General features: G+C 34.0%; 1 protein-coding gene across 3 annotated transcripts in view; it reads right to left on the bottom strand.

The window, feature by feature from the left end:
- Positions 1-632: 632 nt before the first annotated feature.
- LOC149784726 (signal transducing adapter molecule 2-like) overlaps positions 633-23604 on the bottom strand; it is a 40493-nt gene continuing 17521 nt past the window's right edge. For 2 of the 3 annotated variants that reach the window (XM_089932756.1, XM_089932755.1), the window contains exons 8-16: positions 22726-22853; positions 20536-20621; positions 17589-17683; positions 16569-16654; positions 14152-14242; positions 11571-11625; positions 9849-10011; positions 8635-8810; positions 633-8172 (exon numbers count right to left, since the gene is read on the bottom strand). In XM_089932756.1, the coding sequence (XP_089788882.1) occupies positions 7959-8172; positions 8635-8810; positions 9849-10011; positions 11571-11625; positions 14152-14242; positions 16569-16654; positions 17589-17683; positions 20536-20621; positions 22726-22853 (1094 nt within the window). In that variant the 3' untranslated portion in view covers positions 633-7958. The remainder of the gene's footprint in view (positions 8173-8634; positions 8811-9848; positions 10012-11570; positions 11626-14151; positions 14243-16568; positions 16655-17588; positions 17684-20535; positions 20622-22725; positions 22854-23604) is intronic. The other variant, XR_016413945.1, reaches the window with a different exon arrangement.

The raw sequence follows: 23604 nt of genomic DNA, 5'->3' as shown, positions 1-23604 counted from the left end.
AGATGACATAGCACTGTAGTGAGAGTTTCAAATGCACCTTTCATTCAATGCAAAATGAATTTCCATTAAGGCCGTAATACACTCTTCTATCACGTCTTCTAAATTGTCTATGCTGGATAACTTAATGAGCATCTTTAGAATTGAATTTTTTCATATGGTCACTGAACGTTTGCTGAAAGAAAAGGAGTACACTCATGAATGTCTGATATCATGCTCTTGGTGTTTGGGTAAAATTGGGAAATTTACCTCAACACCAATAATATGTTCTCAGACGTTAATGAGTGTGCTCAGCATAACAAATACAAATAATTTCAAAACAAAACAAAAAAAATAAACCCTCTCAAAATTATTATGCAAAAAACAACAAGTATGTTCCACTATTTTGTTCTTGTCCACACCCATTTCAGATGTGGAAAATATCCTAGTCATGAGAATGAAGTTCTTCTTCAGACTACATAAGCATCATTTTTTTTATTACAAACATTGTTCTCCTGTCTCGCCCAAGGATCCCAAAATGCCATTCATGTCACAGCACACTGACTTGGTACCCATGTCCATGTGTGACACACTCTAAGAACAACACAAGAAACTTCTCAGAGGTATGTTAAAGAAAAGAATCTTTTAACAGGAGATTTTGATAACAAAACTGTTTATTACAGTTAATAATTTATTGATCATTAGACAATTATAAATAATAGATCATATAGAGAAATAAAAACACAAGTATGAATTTCCAATATTTATATACATGAAATTGACAGAGAAATATCTTGAAACTGCCAAACACAGAAATGGGCAATGTCACCTCAGGACAAAGCTTCGACATATCATATTGTGAATTTGATCAACACAGAAATGGGCAATGTCACCTCAGGACAAAGCTTCGACATATCATATTGTGAATTTGATCAACACAGACATGGGCAATGTCACCTCAGGACAAAGTTCTGACATCAAATTGTGATTTTGATCAACAGAGAAATGGGCAAGGTGCTAACTTTAAAGACAATAAAGCCCACAGATAAATTCATAACTATTGAATTAGATTCATTACTATTAAATTAGACTCATTACTAGTAAATTTCACTCTTTACTAGTGAATTATTCATGACTAGTAAATTTACTAGATCATATTTTTAGAAGATCAATAATTAGTAGTCCTTTGAAACAATATACTGAAATTCCTCGGGAATTAATCACAATGTGGTGGGAAGAGGAGAAAAAGATACATCTCAAATAAAGAAAAAAGTTATGCATCAGTAAATTGGTAGATTGTGTTATACATATGTATATGTTAATAATTGTATATTGGATAAATGATAATCATATTATAGGATAAAGTTTTTACTGATAATGACAAGCAATAGCAAAGAGTTAACGAGAATACTGCTGTTAAATCAGTTTTTTTACACAACAACTGATATCACTGCACAATTATATGTAGTCTTAAAGTTAGTTTGGCAACTCTTATTAAATTGGTTTTTAAGTAATTTTATTTATATATAAGAATTAAACTCAACAACAATGTTCCCGAGTACCTACAAAAGTCTTCTTATTAAACAACATATGAAATGTATACCCTTTAAAATAAATCAATTTACAGTATGCAAAATCAACGACCAGCTTGAGGTGATGTCACCAATAGAATCTCATTTTTCACCAAGTTGTATCACAACAATATGAAGAATGGGAGAGTGGGCATAAAATGATTGAGACTTCTACCTGCTGCAAAATAATGGAAAGGAAAAATTCTTCTACAATTTTAATAATTTAAATAAGAGAGTCCCGTGAAACAAAATACAAGAAATAAAACAAAATTACAAGAATCTTTTGGAAATCTTTAGCTATTTCCGACTGCTATAAACCCACTGAGCAATCTTTTTTGTGGAAAACAGATTTGATCTCCAGACCCTTAACTTTGTGTATTTGAAAAGAGAAGTCAACAGTCTTAAAGCCATGAAGGTGTGATGAATTTTTCAACATTCATTCAGTTGTCATGTTATAGTTAATGAAATGACATAGTACTATTTCCTATCCATTATTTGGGGACAGATATTCCTACTTTTCTATGTAATGACCCTTACATGGGAATAGATATTTATACTTTTCTGTGTAATGACCCTTACATGGGGATAGATATTTGTACTTTTCTATGTAATGACCCTTACATGGGAACAGATATTTATACTTTTCTGTGTAATGACCCTTACATGGGGATAGATATTCAACTAAGAGTAATACAAGAAAAGCACACAGAGCTATAATTTTGTTGTGATCTGGAGTTGAAGGAACCTGCAGCTGTGTAAATATATAAACATTTTATGAACTTAAATACTTAAATACTCAAACATTTCCCAAGCAATCATCCCTATTGATGATACTGTACAACATTTCAGAAGCAATCATCCCTATTGCTGATACTGTACAGCATTTCACAAGCAATCATCCCTACTGGTGATACTGTACAATATTTCAAAAACAATAATCCCTATTGATGATAGTGTACATTTCTCAAGAAATCATCCTAATCCATTATACTGTACAACCTTTTGCAAGGAATCATGCCTATTGCTGATACTGTACAGCATTTCACAAGCAATCATCCCTACTGGTGATACTGTACAATATTTCAAAAACAATAATCCCTATTGATGATAGTGTACAATTCTCAAGGAATCATCCTGATCCATTATACTGTACAACCTTTTGCAAGGAATCATCCCTATTGATGATACTGTACAACATTTCACAAGCAATCATTCCTATCAATGATACTGTACATTTCACAAGGAATCATCCTGATCCATGATGATGATACTGTACATTTCACAGAGAATCATCCCTATCGATGATACAGTATGACATTTCACAAGGAATCATCCCTATTGATGATAGTGTACATTTCACAAGCAATCATCTCTATCGATGATACTGTATAAAATTTCACAAGCAATTATCTCTGTCGATGATACTGTACAACATTTCACAAGGAATCGTCCTATCATTGATACTGTTCATTTCACAAGGGATCATCTCTATCAATAAAACTGCAAACATTCACAAGCAATCGTCCCTATCAATGATACTGTACAACATTTCACATGTAATTATCTCTATCAGTGAAACTGTACAAACAATTCACAAGCACTCCTCTAAGCTGCATCTCTTGCCTCTTGATTAACATACTGAAGCCAATTCACTTTAATTATAAGTCATATATGTGAGTATAGGAACTGAGCTGGGTATTGTTAACAATTTTGTATCACAATAACTTTCTTTGATACAATGTGTCATGATGGTATTGTCAGTGTCTGCACAATAAACATTGTACCATTACAGAAACGTGTTGTAGGCTAGGCTGAAATGCAGAATGAACTGATCTTTTTGTTCTTTCTTTCATTCATATGTTTACGGAGAATAGTTTTGATACATTAAAATGATTCAATAAATCTGTGATAATCATAGCAAAAATATCAAAAGCTTGGACATTCCTAACAATGATATCAAACATCCATTAGTACAGTAAAAGTTGTATGTAATGTAAATAAGTGCATTCCTTTAGGATGTATCTCTTGTCCCTTGATTAAAATCAACCTGAAGCTAACTGTGTTGTACCATGATATATATGATAATAGCATAAAAAATTTTCTTTCCTTTTGTCTTTTTTCATCTTTACTGAATATTCTTCTCAGACACTAAAAATACTTCGCCTAAGTAATTTTAGGTGAGTTAGGTAAATAATAAATCTATGCAATAAGCACACAAATAAAATCAATGGCTGGGTTGAAAAAAGTATTCACCAGAATGAATAAAAATAAACATACCGTATTATTTGAAAATATTTTCAAACCACTATAGAATTAATAACTATCATCTTGTAATTGAGTAATATTCTTTCTAAAGTGGAATTTAAAAACAAGCATGTGTAACATTTACTTATGTACTGTGCATATAGACCTTTGTTATCTATTTTTTCTAGGAGATATAAATAAAACAAGAAATTTTTCTTTTTGTAACAGTTTATATCATATAGTACATGTTCCATTCTAATAGCATTCTGTTTCAATAGTTAGCTCATACACTATTTAAATTGATCGGTAAGTCAATCAATCCATCTCTGTACCAAAAGACCAAACTAGAAATATTTTCTTAAAAGGTGAATTATCTACCAAAATACCAAACAAATGACTTGTACTAACATTACACTGCATGGACAGAGTAAAAAATATAGTTCTAGATAAGGATGGAATACACTCGCAATTTCACTGCCAGGTTGTCAACTATTTTGTTGTTGTCGTTGTTGTTCTAGGGTTTAACGCCATTTTTCAGCACAAAATAGGCTATACATGGCGGCCAGTATAACTGGTGGAATAACAACCCTGGAAAATCCAGGGAAGAACCACCTACCCACGAGAAGCTACTGGCGAACTACATGTATTTTGTTTCCTAAAAATATTACAAGGTATACTGTAAACACTGTAAATAAAAGCTTATAATACCAGACTGAATTGTAATTACAAGACTAATTTATTTGTGTTATATGACTATATCTGATCAAACATTCTCATAGTGATCAAGTACAGTGCATCCTGCTTATTTGCATAAAGTTTCATAATAAAAATATTCATTAAATTGGGCAAACAAATAAATCTTCCCCATAAAGGTAAAATCATGTGGTAATACTCATTTTGAGTGTCATGATGTAATACAAAACTTTGGACTAAACTGAACACAAGTAGAGCTGGATCATTTATTACTTTGTAAATCTATTAAATGCTAGAATATTCTAAAGAAATATACAAAATACGTCAACAGTAAAGAAAGTGACTATATAGCATGCAGTGTATTTATTATTAACATGGGAATGCAAGTCAACACTAAAACAAAACACATCTATGAAATTTGACATGACTAATTACTCAAACAAGAGTCCCTATAAGGGACTGACACTCTACTGAGCAAACAGAATTTCCAGTAATTCAAAGTAAGGCCATTTCTTCCTTTTAACTGTGAAGTGGTGAAATAATCTCTGATAGTCTTCAGCAATAACATGATTTTCAAATTAGCTGCTATTGTGCATACAGTATGTTAACTTGGCACCATTTTTATTTAGAACAAGGCAAACTTCATTAGAAGTCTTTTGGTGAAAACCACAGACATAATGATCGTCCACTCTGGAAGATCAGTCACAAGATGATTTTTAAGCATTTGTCTTGTCAGTCAAAAATGGATACACATCTTGCAGTATTTTCATTCAGGACCAACTAGATATCACAACATGGGTACTGACAAACACCCCATGTTGTACAGCCATCCAGTTAGGAGGCAAAGAGTTAAACATATTGTCAAAGATTTGACTTTCCATTCAGGAGGAGTAGCAATAACAAGATTTTTAAGATGGCTACTGTGTCAGTTAAACTAGATGCCAGATTAATGCGAATTTCATTTAAGACCGACTAAATATCATTAAAAAAAGTATTTCAGTATAAACCTCATGTTGATATGTCCAACCATTTAGGAGTAGCAATAATTATATGATCTTTAAGACTACGCTGGCTAGCAGCCATTTTGAATGTCAGATCTTGACCATCTTCATTTATGACCAACTGGACCTCTTGAGAAAACTTGATGTCAATGGAGAAAATGCGATGTCAGTATCACGTTGAGGTAGAGTTGTCATAACAAGATTTAAAAGATGACCGTCATGGTGGCCATACTGGATTGCCACTATTTAAATAGTTTAGGAGTAGCAATAACAAACATATACTAATGGATGGATGGACAATGGACAGATGATGGAAAAAGACCATCCCATAAGCTCTTCTGGTCAATGACCAGTGGAGCTATAAACTCAGGGCCGTGTCATACAAAAATAAATAAAATCTCTCAATCACTCTAATAACTCCTTGAATTTTGAGTCCATCCATTATTGATGATAACAGATTATTACAATACAAACTATGCTAATACATCACAATACATAATACATCACAGCAAGCAGCATGACATTGCCTTTCTGACATGTGCAAGTAACAAGTATGCATTATAAGCTGTCAAATTTTATCATAATATAGAAGAAAAGGATTGGTGCATTTTATTATAATAGAGAAGAAAAGAAATGGTGCATTGAAACTGTACACAATATCCAAGACAAGCAAATAAGTAGTGTCCACTGTACAATAACCTGAAATGAGCCATGAGTGCAGTTTTTAATGATCAAATAGACCATCACAAAACACTGGCTTTGCTTATGATGGGAATAACTGGTAAGTTCCACAATTGCTAATTAAGATAACGCTGGTTATTGCATTATATCATTACTCAAATGCAAGGTTTAGGATGCAAGGCCCATGACAATATACCAAAGGCAATGGTGGACTATCATGGCCAAGCATCCTAATCAAGTATTTAAATATGTAATGGGCCATCAATGTTTATAAATCCAGATGAATTTTTTAAAACAATGAATAAATAAATTTACAAAATAGAGTCATAGGGTAAATACCTTTTAATAACTTAATTTTGTAATCTTGACTCCCTCCCCCAGGAACAAGATCTCAAGCAAGCATGACCATCATTGAATGCTGCATGAGGTAATCATAAGGGTAACAATAAATGAAGATTGATTTATTTAAAATCACTTCGTATACAGAGCAAGTTTGCTGATAAATTCACTGATTATAAAAAAAGAAACTAAAATCTTAATTATTGAGATAAACAGATAATCACTTAATGCATTCAAATACATGAGAACAATGTATAATGTCTTCTTCTATTTTCTTCATCACTCTTCCGTAGGGCAGTGACCTTAACCATTTGAGTTTTGTTGTTGATATGCACTTGGCATGGGAGACAACTCTTATGCAAGATTGTCATCAAAATGTATAAAATTTAGTTGTTTTGCGTAATTAGAATAATGTTTCTCTAGACTTCCAAGTAACATGATATTTCCATACCACATTTGCATCTGGGCATAAAAAAATCACACACCCATTTAATAAATTCTGTGTGAAATTTACAATTTGCTTTTTAACAGATCTTTTCATTCTGCTGTAAATATGTCCTAAACAATTAGATATAAATGATGCAAATAATATAACACATATGTAGACAAAAAAGAAATATATGTCTTCTGCTACAGGAAAATGTGACAAATAATTCTGAGGTGACATACTGCCTGAATTACTGTTTTTTTTCTTTCTTCTTTTCGATTTGTGATTCTTCAGGGAAAACATTCCACTTTTTAACTCCAGTTACAGATTCAGAACAAGACTGTTGCACTTTACTGAAGGTTTAAATATTCAAATAACAAGCATGCATACAGTCATATTTTATTATCAATAAGAAAAGGATTGATGCCCAGCAACTGTATTCAAATATCCAATATATGCAAGTAAGTGGAATCCACTGGATTATCAATTCAAATAAACACAAAACACCCAGAACTTGTACCAAAAGCAGTTTACACTGATCACATGCACCATCAAAAAACACCGACTGCTCTTCTGGCTGGTGCACAAGATTTTGGTTTTATGATTGCCAATAAACAATGTAATACTAGTATTGCCTGACACAAATTTACACATGACAACAAATCTAGCTTAATGACAAATATCTGTAAAATATAACCAGTAACAATCATCACAATCATTACAGAACAGAAAAACAAGCTCTTCAAATTAAGCTCTGCTTAGACAAACAGCATCATCTATTAGCATACATACACACAGTCCTAAACAGAACATTATATTCACTCTTTCTCTGCTCAAACATTAACCACCGTTATGGGGTGGGGTTAGATGGGATAAACACTTCCTGGCATACTCGTTCTGATATACATCCAAATTATTTAAGAGACAACTTCAATTCTCTTCTGTTCCTCTCTGCCTCTGGATTCCCACTGTCCTAATCACATTCACCACAATGAAGAATCATTCTGAACACACTGCCAAGTTTATTCACAACAATGGCTGTTGCTGCATCTGGGGTTGATACACAGGCTGTTGACCCCCAATAGTCATACTGTAGGCCCCATATTCACTAGGTAAACTTGTAACAGGTATACTATGTGATGTAGACTGGGGCAACATGTTCTGTGACATTGGTGGTACAGTCTGACTCACACTTGGATTCTGCGGTATGTGGGAGAGATAACCAGTTGGCCCCGGTATGCTGAAAAATGTAAACGACATAAGCATGTATTATAACACTGGACATCATTCCTATTCCCACATCTTAGATTCATATATGTCACTCTTGTAATGCATATTTTTTTGGTCTTGAAAATATACTTTATCCAATCAAATATTTTCTCTCCTGGTCTCTCGCTCTCTTCACCCAACAGCTAATATTTTAATTTGTGCTTTTTAAGCTTTCTTTACTAAAGATGTATAACCATCTACTTAAATGTTATTGCTTTCATTATGCATTATGTCTTATTTTATATACTGATAATTTTCATAATACATTAAATCTTTTAAAGAGCAAAATAAACAATAACATAGAATTACAGATCGAACAACCCAAGTATTCATTCCAAGAACTAAATTATTCATGCCATCCATCCATACATATGCAGAGTACAGGATTTCACAAATACCTTCCTAATGACAGACAAATAAAAAACAAACTTACTTATTTGCGAAGTTTTGATTTGATCCACTGTACATTTGTTGTACTTGTGGCTGCTGAGGACCTTGCTGAATTGAAGGAGGGGGCATCATTGCACCTTGGCCTTGATTTACTGAAGGCATCTGACCTTGACCTTGGCCTGGCATCATGTACTGTTGCTGGCCATTGTACATTGGTTGCTGAATAATAATAATAATAATAATAATAAACAATGGTTTTAATAAAATAAATAATTGATAATGACAACAATGATGAAGAATTAATATATAAACAAATTTAATACAGTTAGTAGTTATTATGCATTAAAAGCAATCACATCATGAAAACTCTCAAATCCATTCCTGCAACAAAAAATATTAAGACCAAATAATGATCCACCTGTTGAGAACACAATACACAATTTATAAATCCATAATCAATCCATGGAGACAATGGTACACAATTTATAAATCCATGATCTATCCATGGAGATGATGGTACACAATGTCTAAATTCATGATTTATCTATGGAGACAATGGTACACAATTTATAAATCCATGATCTATCCATGGAGATGATGGTACACAATTTATAAATCCATGATCTATCCATGGAGACGATGGTACACAATGTCTAAATCCATGATCTATCCATGGAGACAACAGTACACCATTTCCAAATCCCTGATCTGTGGAGACAATAGTGCACAATTTTCAAATCTGTGATTTATCTCCGTGGAGACAAAAGTACATAATGTCTAAATCGATGATCTAACTGTGGAGACAACAGAGCACAATTTCCCATCATCTATCTGTGGAACAACAGTACACAATGTCCAAATGCAAAATCTATCTGTAGAGACAATAGTGCACAATTCCAAATCCATAATTTTAATTTAAGAAATATCAGCCATTAAGTTTTTGCAAAACCATTGAAAGTTACACCCTCACTGATTAGTACAATATTTTCATCAAACAGTACAACAGCATCATCAAGCAAAACAACACTCATATAACATTATCATGGCCTCATTAAACAGTATAACAGCTTGTCAAACAGTACAATGGCATCATCAAACAGTACAACAGCATCATCAAGCAAAACAACAGCCTCATGAAACATTATCAGGGCCTCATTAAACTGTATTATAGCCTTGTCAAACAGTACAATGGCATCATCAAACAGTATGATATCCTGATCAAAAGTTTGGGTCAAGACAACAGGTATAAATTGTTACCTGGTTCATCATTGATTGTTGTGCAATTCCCATTCCCATTTGGGGGTTAAAGGTCATTTGACTCTTGTAGCCATATGGTAATGGTGTCTCCTTCATTAAGTTGTGGTACATCTGTAGAGCATCCATCACTTTTTTGTTTAATTCACACAAACTAGCATGTTTTCTGAAAAACATAATCTGTATATATGAGATAACTACTTCATATTAGACCATTATAAACATTAAACGATAAAGACATGCACTTTCTCTTGTGTTCTAAATTAATCATTATGGGTTACAAAATGTGCTTGCTAAAATGACAAAATGAAGTTGCATGTGAGCAATAAAAATTTCTCAAATCAGGAAATGTTATTGTCAGCTCATTTATCATTGACAAAGAGCTAAAGTAATGTTTTATCTGCAGCAATGAAATTAGATGCTGAAGTTTTGATGTTGTTAAATGTTTGATCCCTTACTTAGGTATGTATTCAATTCTTGGCTTATGTACCTTGTCTTTGGGCCATATGACCTCATATGAGCACATTATAAATTACACACTGTAATTAATTTTAAATGAAATGAGTAGCTAAATTACATTATTAAATTACAAAAAGGCATAGTAAATAATATCATTGTAATTACAGGAAGGCATAATAAATAACATGATTGTAATTACAGAAAAGCAAATAGTTATAAATAGTTTATCAAATGCCACTAGAACAGGCAATTTAAATCTTCTAATTTATAAACTTCACCAAAAAATTACATTCCAAAAGATTCACATTTAATTCACATGTAAAGTTGAGGTAGCTTATCTGTAACATTAGTGACCGCTGTGGAGTGAATGGACGTTGATTTTAACGGCATATTCAACACATCATTTGCTATATCATGCCCAGAAAATGTGTGTTAAATGCCGTTCCCAAGGAGATGGCTAAACAGTTTAGTACCCAAGCTGGCCTGGGTGGGTGATGAACCCAAGACCTCCTCTGGATTTAAGACTGATGTTATACCAACTGAGCTACCACAGCTATATAAACAGGTCACAGAAGAAGAGTTCGAGAAAAATTCTGAAAATTGTGTCAACACAGTAAACTGTGAATAATCATTTTTCCTGGAGATGCAATTGCTTAATATGATGTTGGTTGGTCTTTAGCAGTACTTTCAACACATTAATGGTTAAATCAGGTGTAGGGACCTATGTGCCTTTCCCATGAACATGCCATGACAGTTGGCCTGGATGGGTATCAAACCAAAGAAACTTGGTTAAAAGTCCAATGTTCTGCCAAACGAACAAGCACAACTCAATTACTGGTTGAATAAAACACTTTAAATGACCTAAAAGGTAAATTTCATAAACAATAGAACTCATGAACGGATATGTAAACAATGTGATATATATATATATATATATATATATATATATATATATATATATATATATATATATATATATATATACACAAACACACACACACACAGAGGAAGAAAAAAAAAACAATGCTGACAGTTCAAGGCAAGTTAAACATTTTGCTGGGCAAGTAAAACTTTCTTTTGCCCACATTATTTTACAGAATATGATGTAGAAATTATGGTTTTCATTAACATCATGAAATTGGACACACAGTTCTTTTAGGATTTTCCAGCCCTGAACATAAAGGAGAAATGAGTATGTAAACAAATGTTTTCTGCTACTGAAAACCCCACCACCCAAAAATATAAAGCTATGTATTGATGACTTACCTATCAATTTTCTCTAGCTCTGCATCTATCAGTGGTCCCATTGCTTTACACTGCTCTGTAACAGATCAAAATGTGAAATACACAACATTAGTGCTTCTGCAAGTCATTTTTAGCATGGCATGGCAGAGTGTTTTTCTCTTTCGGTGCTATGTCCTTTCACATGGATACCAGTTTTTTTTCCTGCCTATCATTCCCTTTCTATGGTTATTCCCTGGCACAATGCTGCCCCTATGTCAATTTTGAGTTCCCACCATTCTGTTGCTCTCTACTATAAGAGCAATGCTACTACTACTACTACTGCAGTTACTACTAAAGCAGGTGGTACTACTGCTACTAACTGGTGCTAAATCCCTTTGAAGTGAATATGTTTCAAGTGGGAAAATGACTACCATGCCCTTGTTAGATACAGGGAAAATATTAAAGATTGCAAATATTATTTCTTACGTTACAATTTCTTTTTTAATACTGAGCTGAGTGTATTGTTGCTTGTAAAAAGAGTGCATGTATTGGTCCATGTATCAAATTTGACCCACACTCACCCCAGAGCTCAGATATCCGCTTGATCCCATCTAACAGGTCAGAATTTTTAAAGACAATTGACACCTAGGAAATATGATTAATTATTAAACCAATCACAATCATAGCATGAAAAATAATTTTATTCTCTAATATAACTGTTCAAGACAGATCCCATTTGTGGTGGAGAAGATGTAACCAAGGATAAACTGATTCCATGTGTGTTGGACATGATGTAACCAAGGATAAACAGATTCCATGTGTGTTGGACATGATATAACCAAGGATAAATATATCCCATGTGTGGTGGAGAAGATGTAACCAAGGATAAACAGATTCCATGTGTGTTGGACATGATGTAACCAAGGATAAACAGATTCCATGTATGTTGGACATAATGTAACCAAGGATAGACATATTCCATGTGTGTTGGACATGATGTAACCAAGGATAAACAGATTTCATGTGTGCTGAACATGATGTAACCAAGGATAAACAGATTCCATGTGTGTTGGACATGATGTAACCAAGGACAAACAGATTCCATGTGTGTTGGACATAATGTAACCAAGGATAGACATATTCCATGTGTGTTGGACATGATGTAACCAAGGAATAAACAGATTCCATGTGTGTTGGACATGACATAACCAAGGATAAATATATCCCATGTGTGCTGGACAAGATGTAACCATGGATAAACAGGTCCCATGTGTGTTGGAAATGATGTAACCAAGGAAAAACAGATTCCATGTGTGTTGGACATGATGGAATCAAGGATAAACAGATTTCATGTGTGCTGAACATGATGTAACCAAGGATAAACAGATTCCATGTGTGTTGGACATGATGTAACCAAGGATAAACAGATTCCATGTGTGTTGGGCATGATGGAACCAAGGATAAATATATCCCATGTGAGATGGACAAGATGTAACCAAGGATAAACAGACTCCATGTATACTGGACATGATGTAACCAAGGATAAACATACCTTGTGTGTGCCAGACATGATGTAACCAAGGATAAACAGACTCCATGTATATTGGACATGATGTAACCAAGGATAAACATACCTCATGTGTGCCAGACATGATGTAACCAAGGATAAACAGACCTCGTGTGCTGGACATGATGTAACCAAGGATAAACAGACCTCATGTGTGCCAGACATGATGTAACCAAGGATAAACATACCTCATGCGTGCCGGACATGATGTAACCAAGGATAAACAGACGTCATGTGTGCTGGACATGATGTAAGCAAGGATAAACAGACCTCATGTGCGCTGGACATGATGTAACCAAGGATAAACAGGTCACATGTGTTGGAAATGATGTAACCAAGGATAAAGAGATTCCATGTGTGTTGGACATGATGTAACCAAGAATAAAGAGATATCATGTGTGTTGGACATGATGCAACCAAGGATAAAGAGATTCCACGTGTGTTGGACATTATGTAATGATGGATAAACAGACCTCATGTGTGCCGGACATGATGTAACCAAGGACAAACAGACCTCATGTGCCAGACATGATGTAAGCAAGGATAAACTGACCTCATGTTTACCAGACATGATGTAACCAAGGATAAACAGACCTCATGTGTGCTGAACATGATGGAATGAAGGATAAATAGACATCATGTATGCTGGACATCATGTAACAACGTAAATACCATTTCTTCAACTTCACAAAACAATCAAACCATATTCATTTCAAATAATGTCTGTAGAGTTTTGCATCTGAAATCCTACATCCATTGAATATTGAAATATTATTAATCTATGCTGTTTAAAAAATACATTGAAGTTCATTGTGATGAACATGGTGTAGGTAGATGTTAATCCAACACACCTTCTAATTGTATGGTGTAGGTAGATGTTAATCCAACTCACCTTCTAATTGTATGGTGCAGGTAGATGTTAATCCAACTCACCTTCTAATTGTATGGTGTAGGTAGATGTTAATCCAACTCACCTTCTAATTGTATGGTGTAGGTAGATGTTAATCCAACTCACCTTCTAATTGTATGGTGTAGGTAGATGTTAATCCAACTCACCTTCTAACTGTAGCATTTCTGTACTATCTGGATGAATCTCACCAGTTGGATCTGCATTTTGTATCATTTGCAATACGTTATCTATTTTACTCTGAAATAATAAAAGAAGCATACATTCATAACTATTATAAAGTGCAACTCCTCTTTACTGCACACAGGATCTACAACTAGTACATTAAACAAAGCAAAATCTAAATGCAGTCATGCATAACTCCACACTTCAGTCATGTTCTTTGAACATGTTTTCTTATACAGCAAACAATATTTCCCCTCTCACTCAAGAACACTGAAGCTATTAAAGGTCAGAATGTTTCCTGCACATCATTAAATGTTAGGCACTAACACTGGACTGTGTTGCATAAATATTAAATAGGCTAACTAAATTCTCAAAAATTTCCATCTTTTCAAATCTTTTGTCAAGAAATTACCTCAGAAACAGGCAAAAAGAAAATAATATATTTGACTGTACATACATGTTGATGAAATAATGATATAGACTACAAAGTTTCAATTAAAAAAGGTTCCTTCTATAATCTAAAACAAATATTCCAGACCTTCTCCAGACCCCATAAAAAAAATTCAGACCAAAGAATTTGAAAGGTTTATTGACTTAATGAGGCTAGAATACTTAAAATTGTAAGTAAAATGTGAAGAGATGATGAAGTATAAATCTACACTACAAGATTCTATTGGTATACAATAACTTCTTCCAAACACAAACAAAGTCACAACACTGGTTTCCAAAATAATGAAAGCTTAAGACTTTTTCAAGACTTTTTAGTCATTTTTCATTTTTTCTCCAGACATTTTCAAGACCTGAAAAAGCAATTTTCAAATTAGACCTTTTCAAGATTTCCAGTCCAGTGCAGAAACACTGAAAAAGGGTGGGGAAAGAAGTGATAACAATCTGAATTCTTAAATTTCCCTTTTGTCAAGAACTTTTTAAAAACTGCACATCTACTGTGGTGTCAGCACTTCTAGAAACACTTTCTTTTCCTATTTCAGAAATATATCTGCTCTGAGATATTTCCTCTCTCTCCTCTTTTACTCAACAGTGTGGATTGAACAAATGTGTTGTTGTTGTGTTTTATGCCATTTTTCAGCAACAACAGGCTATACATGGCGGCCAGTATTATTGGTGGAAGAAGAACCAGAGAAAGCCCCCGGAAAGAACCACTGACCCACAAGAAGCTACTGGCAAGCTTTCGTACATACCCACATTGGCTGAATCTGAGACTCGAACCCACACAGACAGAGGTGAGATGGCAGTGATCCGTAACAGAGAGCATGTTAGACCACTCGGCCACTCGAGGCCCCATTTTAATGTCTATAAAATACCTTAATAATATTTTCATACCATTCAATTGCACTAAAAATGTTACAAACTGTTGGGGGGGTGGGGTATGTACTGCATGTTTTCAACTGCAATTAAATGTATAAAAACTCAGCTGTTTTTGTCAACCCTTGAATTTTTGCCTATATGCACATATCCCCTACTAATACAATGTACATTATGGCAATAACTGCTGCTTAACTATACATATTTTCACTATATGTTGTATTTTTGATGCAAATATCCCTGACATTAAGCAGAGTATACCTGAATACACACATGCACACAAACCATGCTAGAATATATTAACATGCTTATCAGAATATTTGTGTATATTTTAGAGAATCTAGGAAGTCTATTGGAATTGATACAAGATTTGTTTAAAAAAGTAAAAATATTCAATAAAATAAAAAAGATACAGATACTGAACAAGATTCATTAACAATTAATAACCTGAGACCAATAATACCTCCAATCATAAACGCTTGAATTCCTTTGATACTACTGGAAAAATCAATAACCATAAATATCAGTTTTCTCATAAATTGTCTCCTGCATTTTTCTGCTGCCATTTTTCACCTATGTGAAGTATAACTGTCTGGTTGCTTGTTCAGTACCTTCTTTTACATTCTGAAGCTCGATTTAATTTATTAATAAAAATGTCCCTTATGTATATTTCTCCCCACCATTATCCACTTGAAAGAACTCAGTTCTTGTCTGTTTTTTTTGTATCTACCTTTGAAATAGACTCATTAAGAGTCAAAAACACTCAGGCTAGTTAGATACTAGTTTTTCCACTGTTCGTTGTCAATTTATTGCATTTATCTTGATCAATTCCGCACACGTGATCAGTTGCTGCATCCAGTGCACCTGAGATAACTGTTATTCGCCATATGATTTGTATTCTTTTTATATATATATAATCCAAATAGGGAACACAAAATTATAAGCATTAGTTATTGATACAGCAAGGTTGACCACTTTCTGTGCACATCATTCCATGTTTTGTTTGTATAAATGTTTATGTTCTGACAGAATGCTTATGTGTACTCAGATCTGTGTACAAATACAGTAAGCTAGTTACCTCATCTATTTCAACTTCCTCTGGGGATGTCTCAACTGACACCTTGACTTGCACCTCATCACTAAATGTCACTTTCTTTGGATGAGCTGAAATTATATGCATCATTAAGTTTTGAGTCTTCCTATCTAGGTACAATATGTTCTCCAAATTACACCAGTCCTAAACTCATGGAAGTCGCCAACAAAAACCGAGTTTTAACTGTACATCATCAGAATATACAGTACAAACCATGAAGAAAACTGTACTAAGATTCCCAATGTCTTTCTATTGGTTACAATAAATGATTCTGATACAACTGAGTAGTTGATAATCAGGGTCATATTCTGGCTGCATAAATTAAAAGAAATTATATATATGGTTATAGAGTGGAAATCTGGATGGTTTTTCAAGTTAAGACCATAGAGGCAGGACCTCTAGGTAGTAAAAAGATACCCTGAAACCTACAATGACTGCATTATTTTGTTCTTCCCATAATACCAATTGCATATTTACTCGGGGGTGGGTGGGTGGAGGCAATGAACAGTTTCCAGGGTAAATATGACCCATGTCAAGCCACAGAGGGAAAAGATGCATGATCCTGGGGTAATACTGTTTTAAAACAAACAACTCTGTATTTATGCAATATCCCAAGGATGAATTCTGAAGTCAGATTCACTCATTATGGCAAATATTTAGAAATTATGGGGTGATCTTGATGCGCCCCACCTACCCCACATCTATAATGGGGTGAGACACACTCTCATGATAAAACAAATGCAAACCCCACTCTAAATATTAAATATAGCAGGTTTATTTAATCTTTATTACTAGCTTTGGAGTTATGTTTTCAAAGGAGTTCAACACTGAGCTAATGCTGATTATAAAAAATGTTGTTCAATGTATTATTTCTGCTGCTTTATCTCTTGAAAATTTTGCTTTTCCACATGTAATTTCTCCCTTTCAATGATAGTTATCAAATATGTACAATAAGATATCAAGTTGCACATCTCAAATAAAGTTAAGTACAAATGCAAGACTTACCTTCTTCAGGTTCAACTGATAGATCTGCAGTTACAAAATTTGCTGGAAACAACCCTTCTCCACGGCTGTTAAATCCTTTCCACCAATTAGCATCACTGCAAAACACAATGAGGATTAACAGATGTCTTAATGAAGGTTGAATGATACGACTTTTTACATGTTAGAGAAAAAAGTTCATCAGAAGCGAATAATAACAGACTTAATATTACAAAACAAGAGTTCCTAGATTGGACTGGCACACGACAGACTGAAAAAGTTCCACAGTAATCAGGTTACTTCTTCTGAACTGAGGAGTATTCATATCACCTCTAATATTTTTTAATGATAAAAAACCTTTTCAAATGGGATCCTACACCATTCTAATTTAGAACCAAATAGATATATTAAAAGATTTGGGTGAAAACCTTTTATATTAATTTTCTTTTTGTTGCCCTGTTTTGCTTTTTGGTGTTTTTAATAGTACATCACTGGCTTAATTCAAGGAATAACTAAGTCCCATTTAGGAGAACACAATCAGGCAGATAACCCAGTCAGGCGTAGATGGGCATCAAACCCACAATCCTCTGATTACGAGTCCAATTCTCTACTAAATGAGCTACCACAGCGCTAACATTCCATTCAGTAGGAATAATGATAACAGAATTTTCATGACGACCATTGTGGCAGCCATAACATAAATAATATCAGTAACAGTTTCACTGAGGACCACTTAGAAATCACAGAAAGTCTTCCAGTGAAAAACACTGTCAATACTGAGGTGAAGCAGTATAAATATTTTCAGGATCGTACAGATGCTTATGTTAAATTTTATTTTAGACCAAGGACACTTCATAAGAAGTCTTTAGGTGAAAACCTCATGCTTATCTGACCATCTGGTCAGTAAGAGTGGCAATATTATTTTCAGGATGCCAATTGTGATGGCCGTACATGATGTCCATTCAGCACCATTATCATCTCATATAAACTAGACCTTGGGATGAATGTGTATGTAAAGTTGCATGTACATGGTCCAAATTCTTTATGCAGAGTAGCAATAATCATCTTGTTATAATGAACTGAAAGATGACCATCCCCTTGTCTCTGAGCTGTGGAAAACTGTATATAACATGTATATTAGGGTTTCGAGTCCATCAAAGTGACCTTTTCAAGACAGAGATATTTTCTTATTCAATTTACATGAAACCTTTATAGGACTGGATAGCTTTGTAGCACAAGATCAAGCAGAACTATATTGTTTGAAATAAGAAATGAAACCTGCACTCTTAAATTGTCTGTATTTTAATTTGGTTTTGCATTCTGCCTTTTGTATATTTAATTTCGAAAAGCACACTGAAAAAGTTGTTGAGCTGCATACAGTCTGTTTTTGTTCATCCAGATGGTACATGGACTCATATTCAACCTCATTTTTGGGTTCAAAATCACACACTGGTGTCTTCATTAACACTTTTCTGACTCCAATAACCTGATACAGTTCATGACTTTAAGAATGATGTCATAGTCACCAGCCAGTACTTGCCTAACAAACTGGTTGTCTGAACATGAACAACACTGGGAATCGGCCAGTTTGGTGTTATAGATAGCACATTTTTAAACACAAATTTGTAAAACTTCTACGATGCAAGGTTGAAACTACTACAAAATGCTTGTTCCAGGGCCAAACATGCCAATCAAATTTAGTTTAACTATCCATGTGAACCCAATAACACTGACGTGTAAACAGTTGTCTACCTGAAAAGCAACAGATTTTGTGACAAATCACTACTGGCTGTGTGACTAGTCACAACAAGCACTTTAAGGGTTAACAGTTAAATGAAAATTGTATAGTGTGCAGAATACATTTTTATATACACGACTTTAAGCTAATTTGCATGAGTTCTTGAGCATCACTACTTTCTAAGTGTGTGAATTCATACAAATTTTGCAGAATTCCTACTTTCACATGTCTTGGCAGCATCAATGATAATGTTAGTGTTTGAAATCAATATTTTTTTCAGTCTCAGTAATCTTAACCTGTGATCTTTTGACACTGAAATCCACAGGTAACTTCCTTATCCCAATACAATCAATCCTTGAAATAAGGTAAACGTAGATGATGGAGTTATTGTGGAGAAACCAGGCTTCTCCTTCCAACCACAGCGGTACTGACCTTCGATCATGACCCTGAAATCAGTGTCCTTCACTGCCCCAAATGCAATCCTATCACAAAGTCTGGTAACCTCTGACATCAGAGAGAAAACTATTTATTGTGCAGAAGTCATTTTTCCTATTTCAGTTATAGCTATCTTAACCTTTCAGTTTTTAACCCTGAAATCAACAGGGTACTACCTTGCTCTAGTGCACTCCATCAACCATGACACAATTTTTGTTAAATGCAAACTGTGGACAACTCGGATTTATGTAAAGAAATGAAATTGGTTTTAGATGGATGGACATTATGAAAATCAACACAAATTAATACACTGCCATAAAGTGGGCAGATAAATAATGGGAGAATCAGTTTGGTATATAAAGGATTTCAGGATGAAATTAAGATACAGCTTGAAAAATATAATTTTCTTAGTGTGGTTTTTTCAAAAGACATAAATACAAATCCCGCAACTGCATCATAGAATCAGCCAAAATTTTTCAACATAATGCTAGCTCTAAAAGTCCTACACCTTCTCAACATGAATGTCATCATGGGGTTCATCCAGGTCAAAAAAGACAACATGCATCCCCAAATCACCAGGAGGACTGGGTGGATGTTAGACATATCTGACTTATTTTCCACTGTTCAACTTGAAAAGTAAATCTTTTCAAATTTTCTAAGATCTGCGTAAAATGATCCATGTATTCACAAGCACAGTATATATATACATATATATATATATATATATATATATATATATATATATATATATATATATATATATATAAAAGAAGACAAATTCAAAATCAAAGTACCTACCTATCATCTAAAACACTAATAAAGTCTCCTGCCTTGAAGGTGAGTTCATTATCTTCTGCAGCCTCAAAGTCATATAGTGCTCGGACCTGTAACATGCAACATGTATACTTATTAATAAGTCAAGATCAATTGCAAAAAAAGATGGAACTTGATCTGCCACTGCATGATGTGCCAGCATATCATGGTCTATGTTGATTGTTCTACTACTCCTGACAAACTGCCAAGACCAGGTCTGTCAGTTCATGATCTGGCGACAGATCTGGGTTTGTGCAGTACAAAGTGGGGCTTGCCTTACAAGCAAGTATACATGATTTGTTACTTTATTTGCAATAAAGACTTTAATTATTTCATCTATAAAGGACTAATCTTGTCATGGCCCTAATCGTTACTATATAACTAACTGAACATGCATTTCAAATTTTAAGAATGTCATTTGATTTCTAATTCCAACATACCATGGGCAAATGCCATATTAACCATGTTACAATTTGGATTTATTGTTCTAACATACCATGGACATGTGCCATATAAGCCATGTTATATTCTATTTCATCAATTTTATATACCAAAGGCATTGTAATAATAATACATCATGTGAGAAACTGAGGATCTCAAATGGGTAATGACTGATTATTGAATTTATTCATTAAGTTTCATACATTCAATATTCAATCAAATCCCATTTGAGATTCTGTGTATGTTTTTTTCAGTGTAAAGAATCCAGATAGAAAAAGAAAATGATTTTCTGCATTTCATTCAATTATGCCCTATAACTGCACCTTTCAATTCTTGCTCAATAGTTATAGATGCAAGATGAAGCAATACTGCACAATTTGATAACTGGTAACATTTAGGAGTGCATTTATTTTACAAATAATCAATCAAAAAGTGTCACCTGTCCTTCCAAATCAACAGAACATTTGACATGGACATCATTTTTCAATACTGGATCTCTGATGGAAATGCATGTGTGATGTCATAATTCACTTGGGTCAGGTCAGCTGAATACTGGTTGCGATATACATTGATTTCAATGCGATGGTTGACAACACCTACACCAAAAAGTATGTTGATTCAACCACAGACATTCACCAGAAATACAGTACTGAGTAGGACAGAAGAAATATCATTCCAGTTGTTGACATTAACATAAATGGGTGACTACTTATTGCAGAATCTGTGCTATTGTAGAGTTCTTGTTGAGTATGGAAGACAACTTATATGCTGGAGATCATTTGCATTTATACTGCTATAGTGATGCAAAGATTTCATGTTTCACATTTTTTAACATGTATCGCTTGTCGGCTGCCATTTTTCGAAAATTCTGTATGCAACAGCATGAAAACAGAAAAGACTTAGCCACAATTAATTCTGCAGAAGGACTAAATGTGTATATGAATTAATACTACAAAACAGTAGCAGGGTCTGTTGGAAATAAAGCGATTCCTATGCAACTTTACAAGTTGTCACCTAGTACTCCTTAAGACACATCACTTTGTTAATCTCTTTCATGCAACATGTCGCTAATTCATTACCTTTCTGAAAATATGTTGAAGACTGATCACATTGGTTATGGTGAATATTAGCTCAGAAATAAATTTTATTACAAAAATGTACACGTCAACAAAAGTTACAGCCAAATTATGATACATGTAAACTTTATATGTCTCAAGAGTGAAATGAAAACTCATGTAATGACTGTATCTTTGTTATGTGTGTCTGTGTGACTTGGATTTTTAACATAGCTTTTGGTATGACTAGGCCAGGTTTGGAACCCATGACCACCTGTATCCAAGATGGATGTGCTAACCACTAGGCCACTGGTGCGGTTGTATTTTTTTATTTAATATTTAAATCTTCTATATAACAATACTCTTATTTAATGAGTTTAGTTTTCATGTACATATAACTTACAAAGATTACCATATATACTAAAAGTCTCTAGGCAAAAAAATATATCTTTCATGTTGCTTTTCAAAAACTGAAATTATGGTATATATTAAAGATGCAAAATCAATACAAATTACTTCTTTTTATGTTAAGAAATTAAAACATCTTTATTTCATGAATTAAAACAATCATTACCATCTGAACCTTCATATCTATTAAGTTTAAAACTTTTACAAAAAGGGAAGGCATCTGTTAAGTTGCACAAGGGAGGTAACTCTAAGATACTATAATTACACAGACCTTTCTGACTTCCTTAGGCTTGGTGCTAGACGCAGAGGATGCTGGCATGGATGTCAGAGTAGTGGGATACAGACTGGTTGTCTTAACACTAGTAGACTTCTCAGCTTCATGAAGGGACAGGGCAATTGCTAAAAATGCAGAAAGAAATTGCATTATTGTCAACAATGAATACCAAGTAGCGACAAGACCCTGTCCTTCAAGAAATCTAGGTCAGGAGAATGCTTCTGTGGAAACGTCTGATGTTTTTAATTAAACATTGTGAAAATAATTGTTTCAAATTCCCTATGTTTTTTATATCTTCATCCATGTTGCATGGCACATCAGCATAATTTGTCCAATACTGACAGGCATTAATGATGTGATCATTTCTATCAAAGTTGCTAAATTTATGTTCAATGCTTTTATTTATATAAAGTTTTTTAATAAACTTTTTTCTTCTTTTAGTAATGGGAGGCATATCTGATCCAATTCAGAAGTTTAATTTTCCTGAAGATCAGCTGTTATTGGAAGCAGATCAGCATTACTTGAACTTCAAGTCATGATGCCTGCTGTCAACTTTGATTAAATTGTGGTTGGCAGTTTTTGTTGTTGCTGTAGATGTTGTAGGGTTGAATGCCATTTTTCAGCACATAATAGGCTATACATGGAGGCCAGTATAAATGGTGGAGAAAGAACCCAGGAAAACCCCGGAAAGAACCACTGCCAAATGAGAAGCTACTGGCAAGGTTTCTCACATTCCCACACCGGCCAAACCCAAGACTTGAAACCCCCACAGACAGAGATGAGATGGCTGTGATCCATAACAGTAAGCGCTTCAGACCACTCGACCACTCAGAGATCATCAGCAGTTTTTGAAAAGTTAAACAAAGGTTTTTCTAA

Source organism: Sinohyriopsis cumingii, chromosome 14, assembly GCF_028554795.1.
Source record: "Sinohyriopsis cumingii isolate HCF-2022 chromosome 14, ASM2855479v2, whole genome shotgun sequence".
Classification (NCBI taxonomy): Eukaryota; Metazoa; Mollusca; class Bivalvia; order Unionida; family Unionidae; genus Sinohyriopsis; species Sinohyriopsis cumingii.
The sequence above is the reverse complement of the archived record's forward strand: the minus strand, read 5'-3'. Positions and strand labels throughout refer to the sequence as shown.